We start from the raw sequence: 9485 nt of genomic DNA, 5'->3' as shown, positions 1-9485 counted from the left end.
GGCCGGTGGTGGGGTCCGTCCGCCTCTGCCCTCCCTCCCTTTGGCGCGGCCTGGAGGCGGCGGCGCCAACGCTCGCCAAAAGGGCGCTGGCGGGCCCGCGCCCCGCGCTCGCGGTCCCGGGGGAAGCCGTTGCCGGGTTGGGTTTAACGCCTCCGCCCGCGCGCAGATTGTCCGGGGCTGAAGGCGCCACCGCTGGCGCTCCGGCGCGAGCCGCCCCTCCCGCGTGGCGGGCCTCCCCTCCCCGGCACGCCCTCCGCACCTTCGCAGTCCCCCCTCGGCTCCGCCGGGCCACGCGCCTCCCGGGACCTCCGGACGGCCTCTGAGCCCGCGGGCGCCCGGCGGAGCGCGAGGAGCGCGTCGGCCTCGCAGCCCGGCCGCCGCCTCCGGGCAGTCGGCGGGGGCTCCCGGGACGAAGCCGGCGAGGAGCCAGGATGCAGGCGTGCGAGGGCGCCGCGGCCGGACGCCGGGCCTTCGACAGCATCTGCCCCAACAGGATGCTGGAGCCGCGCGGCTGGCCCTTCGGCAAGCCCGGGAGGCTGGAGCGGAAGGTGGGGCCGGGCCGGCCGCGCGGGGTCCGCACCCCCTGGGCCCCCGGGGGCTGGCTGGCCCGCACTCACCGTTTCTGTGCCCGCCCAGTTCGTCCCTCCGCGGAAGTCCTTCCCCAGCTGTGGCGGCGGCAGCCAGGTGTCCGTGTACGAGGACCCCCCGGGCGCCGAGCCCGCTGCGCTGCCTGGTGAGCGCGGTGACCCCGCGCGCCCCCTGGGGCTCCTGGTGCTGGGCAGGTGGGCGCAAGCAGTCGGGCAAAGCGGCTTCCCGGGTTCCTGCGTCCTGGCGGCAGCGCCAGCGGCCAGCCCTTGCGGGGCGGCTCACCGCCCGCGGTGTCTCGCGTTCTCCCCGCACAGCCCTCACCACCATAGACCTGCAGGACCTCGCCGACTGCTCGTTCCTCGGGCCCGACGCGCCGCCTGCCGGTGACTCAGCCGCCTCGCAGGTACCTCCCCGTTCCCGTGGCGCCTCTCGGTCTCTGGCGCCCAAATTCGGATTTCGGGGGCACGGGTTAGTTTCTGCCAAGGCTCGTCGCGCGTGCGGAGCACGCTTGGCTAGTGGGTGGGATGTCGGGCTGGAACCAGCGCCTCCAGGATCAGAACTCCTCCTTCCTCCCAGTCTGGTCCCGACCGCTGCACTCTGAGAGCTGTTCTGATCGACTCGGGTAGGGGGCCCACCAGTAGGGCTCTTCCGCCAGACGGGTCTCCGTTCAACCTCCCACCCATTCCCTGGAGCTTCGACCCGGCCAAGCGGTGATTGCTCACCCAGGGACCAGGCGGATGGGGGGGGGGGGCACAGCTGCTCACTGGGCATCTGACACCGTTTTGTCTGTTCCCCTTAATGTGGCCCCCTTCCCAGCCTCTCATTAACCGTTCTTATTCCCTGGGTATCTAAGGGGTGTGGAGATCGGAGGATAACTTCTGGATCAAGACTGGAAAAGACGAAGAGTTTATATTTGGAGGAAGCAGGAAGAAAAACAAAGGATTCTGGAAGAAATCTGATGGAAAAGGTTGCTCTCTGCAGAAGTGGCCCTTCAGCAGTTGAGCACTTCCAAAAAGATTTTTTTCTCTCCCACCCAAAGGCTCAGGTGACTTACCCTTATGAGACAAAGAGGCATTTGACCTTTTTCTTTCCCCCCAAAACCCATCTTTTTACTTCCATCCCACTTTCCTGCTTGCCAGGGTGGACACCCACCAGGCAGCTGGTGGAGCTTCCAGCACTGGTCTCTGGGAGGCCAAAAACCTGGCTCATCATGGGATATGAAGTGCCCAGAAGGTCGGGAGGTCTTGGCTACATGGAAGAGTGCCAGTCCCAGCTTCCTGGCAGCAGGTGCTGGGGACAAGAGGTCCATGGGGACAGGCCCAGCAGAATATATGACCACCTCCCACAGTTGACGGTGGAGCAAAGCTTCCCTGGCCCGTTGAGTGCCTCTTAGAACTGAGATAGAGCCCATGGGTCTCAGGGTAGGTGGCCAATGAGAGCAGAGATGGTCGGGACACATGGTGCGGTGGGCATTGCTCTGCGGAGTCTGTTCTGTTGTTGTTATCAGGTCTGGATGGTCAGATAAGGAAAGATAATGTATGAGCAGCTTTCAGGGGACCCAGAACCCACCTAGCGTCCTCACTCCTACACATTTATTTTGCACGCAACAAAAACCAGGCGGGCTCTTCCTGACTTTTTGCTTAAGTATATAGAACTTAAATTTGACACCATGTTCTGTGTTAGTCTTTTTTTGGCTGCTGTTGTAGTTGAAGAAATGCCAGGTTTTTATCTACTTGGGAAAGTAGGATTCAAAGTTTTGAGGACAGAGCTCACACAAGAAGGTTCAGGACTTTTCCTGGGGAAATCAGGGCAGATGCAGAGGGTGAGAGACCTCAGAGGATGGTCCCCTAGGGAGATCCCTGGCCAGTCCACACTCCCGTTACATTGCCCAGCCTCCCTCCTGCTGGGGAAGATGGAAAGAGAGAGGTGTGCTCCAGAAGTGTTTGTTGTCCAGAATGGGTCAAGACTGGACAGCAGAGAGGAAGCACTTCCTGGGCCCCAGTTCCTGAGTTAGCCTCCAGGCTCCTCATCGTCCAGACTTATTTATTACTGGGGAGGAGACCTTTCTGCCTTCTTCAACCAGGGCAGCACCTGTGCTTTGGAGTTTCTGGGGCCCCTAGTCCCTCATTTCTCAGCTCCTTTCCCCTGTAGCCTCAGTTCCCAGCTGGTGCCAGAGGCTCCCTGATCAGGGTCCTCTTTCCTGTGGAAACCTGACTCTTGTGCAATTTTGAGGTTAGGGTCAGAATAAGTTCTTCTTCTCAGAAATAGCTGAATAGTACAAGGAAGGGCTTTAGGGAGAAGACCATGACTGATACAAAGGAATCTACCAATCAGTAACAGTGCAACCAGTAGGATAGACAGTTTTGAGGAGCATACTGGAGGCACCCACCACCAAGTCTGTCTGTGTGCACTGGGGGTCAGTCTTTCTTAGAAGACAGATGGAGCAGAGGCACTGAGGGGCAGAAGGCGGACCGAAAGAGGCACCAGCATTCTGGAACACAAGCCCCAATTCCACGTTTCCAGAGCTAGGTGACTCTGGGCAATTCAATTTTTCTGAGTATCAGATTCTGCATCAGAAGAATCGTTCCCACTTCCCGGGCCCTAGCCTGCTCCCCACATTGGTGTGAATGAACAGAGAGACTCTATGTGAAGAGTTTTTTCAACTCTAAGTGTTCAGGAATTAGGGGATAGGAAGGTTCCTGGCGCCCTCCCCCCTCCTTCTGGCCCACGCCTTCAGGCACACGGAAGAAACCAGGCGAGCTCCTGACGTTGGAGGTACACCGTAAGGGGAAAAGCCAACTCCAATTTTTAAAGAAACAAGCAACAGGGGCCACGGCTGCAGCGTGCTGGACCGAAGCACTTTCCATAGCACCTCCGGCTCCCACGTCTTTTCTTTCCTTTATGGGGAGAGGGGTGGTCTAACTGTGCCGGAGCCTTGGCGGGAAATCTGGCCTCAAGTCACTGCGGGTCCTAGGAGGAAAGGGAGTGTGCGCACCATGGCACGCTCCCAGATGTGGAGCTCCGGTCCTAGACGGGTCGGAGGTAAGTCAGAGCTGAGGCTGGGCCAGCGCACCAGGAGGCACCGCAGGCAACTGGTTGGCTAGTGGGGGGCTAATGAAGCGGCGCGGGGGCAGGGACAGTGCGGGCTGCGGAAAGCGGGGAGCCCGGCTGCTGCGCTGAGCGCCGAGAGACCAAGCCTGGCAGCCGCGCACGGTTACTGTGCCCTGCAGGACGCTCGCGGACCCGGTCCCCATGGGCTCCCCGCCATGGCGGTGCAAGGCTCTTGGGTTCCGCGTCTCGGACGGGGCTCTGATTTTCAGGTAGGAAGCCAGCTGTCGGTGTAGGAAGTGTTCCAGGCCTGTCAGACTGGGCTCTAACTCGCACGCACCTCTGGTTTATTTCAGAACTGTGCCCTGCAGACGGCAGCAGACGTGGAACTGCAGGGTTTCAGAGACGCGGTGGAGGACCTCACTGCAGGTAAGAGAATCTCCCTGCGATTAAACAACGGCGGGGGCGTCCCCACCCCAGTCGTACTAGTTCCGATCTCGTGGTCGTGAAGGTGGTAAGCCCACCACCCGTTGAGGCTCGCCCGCAACTCATCAAGGGGTCGGGCTCTTCGCTATTTAGGGGACGTGATGGAGAAGACGAATTGCAAGGTCCATAGCGCTCTCTCCGTTTGCGTCTGTGAGGTCTGGGAGCGGGGAAGGAACAGGTGTCAGGAAGGGCCTGGGAGTCGTAGGGATTGCGGGGCGAGGGCTGCTTTACTTACTGAAGCAAAGTCTCCATGTAACCCTGCATCCAGCGTGGCATCTTGTCCCTGTACGAGAGGGCGCAAGTCTGAGGCTGCAGACCTAGCTCCTGCTCTCCCTCAGACTCGTCCTCCTTGATGTCGCCTACCCTGGCCGTTGGAGACTTCCCCTTCTCTCCTTGCGACACACTGCCGTTCGGGCCCAGCCTCTCCCCTCCGCTGGACGCACCAGCCCTGCAGCCGCTGCGCTCAGCAGACGTACCCCCGTCGGAGCGGTACTGGAAGGAGGTGGCGGACCAGAACCAGAGGGCGCTTGGGGACGCGCTGGTTGAGAACAACCAAGTAGGGATGCGGGGCTGGCGGCCAGCCCTCCTGGGGCGGAACAGGGTGTGGAGCTGCGGGAGCGGGGACGTGCCGAAGGGGGGTTGGGAGCAGTGGATCCGCGGTGGCTCGCGCAGCTGCTCTTGCTCTGGGGGCTCCACTTCACTGGACAGTTTCACTAAGTAGGAACACTCTTAGCCCACCAGATGTTTAATAGGGCCACCAGTATGTACTCAGGGCTTTTCCACATGTCTGGTATTGAGCTTCCCAATTTATCATCTCCTCGCGTTTAACATTCATATCCTTTGCACTAGACACTTAAAAGCCCCATTTTACAGGTAGGGAGACTGAGGTAGAGAATGGTTGAGCTTCAGAGGCAGAACCTAGACCTCCTCTTGCTCATGTCAGTACTTTTCGCCGCCGCCCCACCCCGAGGGCGCATGAAGATGCATTTTGTCTACGTGCTTTGTTTAAAAAAAGTCACGCACACACACAAATTCTGATTCTCACCCGTGTAAAAGCCCGAGGATCCCCATTCCTGATTGGACGTTAGGATCTGGACTTAATACACTGACTGACCGAGCACAGTGGCCTGCCTCTCAAAGTTCGGATCACCCCCTGCAGCTGCACGCGACACTGACCCAGAAGCAAGAGGAGATAGCGTCGCTCAAGGAGCGCAACGTGCGGCTGAAGGAACTCGCCAGTCGGACCCGGCACCTGGCCTCGGTGCTGGACGTAAGTGGGCGCGTGCGCGCTCGTGGGATGCTGCGGGCAGTCGGAAATGTCCTGTGCACCCAGACCCGCTCCCACTGTTGGGCCCCAGTGGGGTGGAGAACAGAGAGGCTCTCGAGGAGCCTGCTCAGTCCCTTGCCCCTGGGTATTCTCTGCGCGCCCCCGCACACACGAGTGCAGCTGGCCCAGGAAGCGCCTTCCCGGTCTTTTGTAGAAGCTGATGATCACTCAGGCCCGGGATGGCGGGGCGGCCGCCGAGCCCTGCCTGCTCACGGCCACTGCCAAGAGGAGCCTGGAGGAGTTGCTAGGCGCTGCGGGGCAAGACTGCGCGCAAGCGGACGCCATCCTGAGGGACATTTCCGAGCGCTGCGACAAAGCGCTGCAGAGCCGCAACCCGAAGCGGCTCCGCCTGCAGCCGGAGCCGGCGAGCCCGGCCCGCGGGCCTGGGCACCTGCACGGGGCCTTCCGGGGGCTGCGCACGCACTGCGGCGGGAGCTCGCTGGACCTGAGCTGCGGGCAGCTGGAGGAGAGCGGCTCCTTCTGCACCCCCATCCGCAGTCACGGCACCATCCGCACCCTCGCCTTCCCCCAGGGCAACGCCTTCACCATTCGGACGGCCAACGGGGGTTACAAATTCCGCTGGGTCCCCAGCTGAGCGGGCACGTGCCCCCCCCCCCCCGCCCTCCCCAAGAAAAAAACAACCACGTTGCCTCAGGATCCTGATTGCAGCCCCTGGGGCTAAGCGGCAGTAGTTGGAGCTGTTTCTTGCACTCGACTTCTCAGACTGCCCCTTCAGGGCCAATGCCACCCCTAAACTGACTCTCTCCCAGGAGGAGATCTCAATAGTGGTGCCCTGCGAAGTTCTGGTACAAATACTGCGTATAGTCCCTCCCCCTTACACAGTGAAACAGCTCGAATGTATATATGCGTATAAACACACATATGTACCACAGTCGATTTGAGGAGTTGTTTCAGCAGCCTTTAATTATGTACTTTTAGAGCTGGAAGGGACTTAGAAACCACTTAGCTATTAATTTTTTTTAAGCAAGAGAAAATACCAAATATAATATACGCAAGCGTATGGGAATCCTGCATACATACACGAGAGTCAGAGACCCCACGTGCAGGAGAGGTTCAGAGACCCAGGGGAGGACTGAAGTATAGAAGACATCCTGAGCTGAAGATGAGATGGTGAATGTGCCTTGTGGGATTCAAAGGGTCCTTGCGGGCTGATGAGAGCAGCACTTGGCTATTTTATCACTATAAAATGCCCCGGCTTTATAAGAGAGGAAGAGGAGGCTTTAAGAGACTAGGCCATTTCTACAACAAGAAGCATCTTGGGACCTTCCAGTCCCCCTCACTAGTCCGGGATGGGGTGTAAGCTCAAGGTCGGGTCCCTGGCTGAACATGTTGTTCTCAACTTACCCTGGTCTTGCAGGGACATGTACTGCTGTGACTATTGAAAACTTTTATTCTAGCTACCAGAATAAAAAAGTAGGAGAGGTAGCCTAAACAATTGAGTAGGGCAATGAAGGAGAGGAACACGGAGATCCTCAGAGGCAGTGAGCTACCAACAAAGGTGCTAAACGTGTTTGTTTGTAACGATCATTCATATAATTTTGTGAGATTTACAATGTTTATATTGATTCCATATACAATTTTGTCTAAACAGAATAACCACATGAAAAGTGGTTAACAAACTTTGTTAACAAGAACCATAAGTTGTTTTAAGGAAATGGCATATCCCACATAAAATAATGTTCATATTTTTTGACCAGAAACCAAGTGTGGAAATCTTGGCGGAAGTAAAACTATCTGCTATATGAATTCCATGGAGACACCTGGGGTGCACCTTCATCTTACAGGTTTTTTGGCTTGCTCTAAGAAGAACTCATATGTTATATAGAGACTTCCCTTTGACTTTCTTGTTTCCTTTTGTGTGGGGTTCCTTTCTCTTCCTTGTTGTGAAATTATGCGAGTTGTGTTTAACAAGCAGTCATTTATTCCAGTTCTTAAAAAAAAATTTTTTTTATTGATTGATTTTACAAAGAAAGAGGGGAGAAACAGATAGAGGAAAGTAAGAAGTATCAACTCATAGTTGCTTCACGTTAGTTGTTCATTGATTGCTTGTTGTATGTGCCTTGACCAGACAAATGCAAGGTCTTGAACTGGCGACCTCAGCGTTCCAGATCCATGCTCTATCCACTGTGCCACCACAGGTCAGGCCTATCCCAGTTCCTAAACTTGAGGGCTACTTACTGCATTTGAGGCTCGGCTTGGGCAAGTGTCCAGCCCTCTTACACTGCACTGCTGGGTCTGCCATCTGAGTGCAAGTATCAGGTAACAGGTGAGCTGGCCCGGGGACAGAACCTGCTCCTCCAGTTTGTCCTGTGTGCTGTTATCTATATTTAAATAGCCATTCAGAAAGAAAAAAAGTGATAAAATAGGCCACATTTCCGCATATTTTGTCTAGCAAATGAACTTAAAATATATACTGACCTCTTAGAATTCTTATCAGCTTAAATATAAAGTTAACACATTCAGAACAAGAAAAAAACAAAACAAAATGGAAATACTTAAATTGTCCCAAGAAACAAGAAACAATCAGCTTGTCAAAAGTTCTTTTCCTCTCCACTTCGCAATTAGTATTTTCCTAATGCATTAATTTCAATGATTGAAAAGGTTTAAAATTTTATATGTATTTTTTTCCTGTTTATCTTATGGCTGGTTTAAAAAAAAATTAGTTCTTACTGCCATTCAGATTACAGACCTATAATTTTTATGTCAGTCATTGGCAACTCTACTATTTAAGCATCTTCAATTTCTGGGGGGCAGGGGACCTTGGGGAGCAGCTCTCCTGTGAACTAATGGCATAAATTACCAACTTTGCAGTATTTAGCAGTAGTGGAGTTAAAAAATGAGATTAATCCCTTCAACAGATGTGTATCGAATGTTACTGAGAATCTCGGTGAGACAGATACTGAGAAGCTAGTAGAAGAACACAACACAAAATCCTCACCCTCGTGGGTCTTTGGCCTGGGAAGAGATAAGTATTGACCAATATATATAAGAGTAAGGTAGGTCTTAGCAGGGGCTACCACAGCAAAATACCAAAGACATTTATTACATGAACAAAAACTTATTTCTTTCAGTTCTAAACGCTGGGGAGTTCACATTTAGGAGACCAGCTTGGTGGGGTTGTGATGAGGATTCCTCTTCTTGTAAGGGTGCCAATCCCATCATGGGGCTCTACTCATAGGAAATTGTCTAAACATAATTAGCTCCCAAAGACCCATCACAATGGGGGCTAGGGTTTCAACCTATGATTTTTTTGGGGGGGGGCACAAGCATGAGGTCTTTAGCAGATAAAGAACATCAGTAACAGGCAATGTGCTTACCTATGGTGGCCTATCAGGGGAGCTCCCTCGATCAAGTGACACTTGAGAAGTGACCTGAAGAAGCGAGGGAACCAGTCTTCTGGATGTCTGAGGGACTGAACATTCAGGTGTGTGTGTGTGTGTGTGTGTGTGTGTGTGTGTGTGTGTAAGGTGGAGGCTAGTGTGGTTAGAACTGAATGAAGGAAATGAGGCCACTGGGTAGAAGAGACAGCCCCTCTAGGCCTTGGTGAGGACTTTGTCCTGGGGAAGATGAGAAGTCATTCTTTGGGGTTTTCGGCCCAAAGTTCACATGATCACACCTCAATTTTAAACAAAGTATTCTGGTGTCTCGAGGAGAATTGTAGTGGCATGGGCATGGAGAGCAAGGTGGAAGCAGAGGACCCATTTAAAGACTATCAGAATGCACTAAGGGAGGGGTAATTGTAACTTCCTCCAAGGTGGCTGTGGCAGGCAGAATGACGGCCTCCCAGGGATGCCCATACCCTGATTCCTCGATATTTGAGTCTGGAATTCCAGGGGAAGGTTGGAGCTGGGAGACATCAGTCATGAGTTACAGTCTGTGTATGGCATGTGAGGCCACACAGGAGGATTAGCTCACCTGGGAAGCACTTGCCAGTGGAGGAGTCTGAGGATGAACCCTGGGCAATCAAGTGGTGATGAGGAAGAGCTTTCTGTTGAAAACATCGCTGGCTGTTGTG

At 54.6% G+C, this 9485-nt stretch overlaps 1 protein-coding gene across 1 annotated transcript; it reads left to right on the top strand.

Moving 5' to 3' along the window:
- The first annotated feature begins 431 nt into the window (after window positions 1-431).
- On the top strand, window positions 432-6051 carry MCIDAS (multiciliate differentiation and DNA synthesis associated cell cycle protein). The gene is made up of 7 exons (XM_066253558.1): window positions 432-548; window positions 637-733; window positions 903-991; window positions 3993-4065; window positions 4461-4678; window positions 5282-5392; window positions 5604-6051. Exons 1-7 carry the CDS (start codon window positions 432-434, stop codon window positions 6042-6044), a joined length of 1146 nt encoding a protein of 381 aa, XP_066109655.1. The 3' UTR covers window positions 6045-6051.
- The last annotated feature ends 3434 nt before the right edge of the window (window positions 6052-9485 follow it).

This window comes from Saccopteryx bilineata, chromosome 1, assembly GCF_036850765.1.
Source record: "Saccopteryx bilineata isolate mSacBil1 chromosome 1, mSacBil1_pri_phased_curated, whole genome shotgun sequence".
NCBI lineage: Eukaryota > Metazoa > Chordata > Mammalia > Chiroptera > Emballonuridae > Saccopteryx > Saccopteryx bilineata.
Note: the sequence above shows the minus strand (reverse complement) of the source record. Positions and strands in the feature narration are given on the sequence as shown.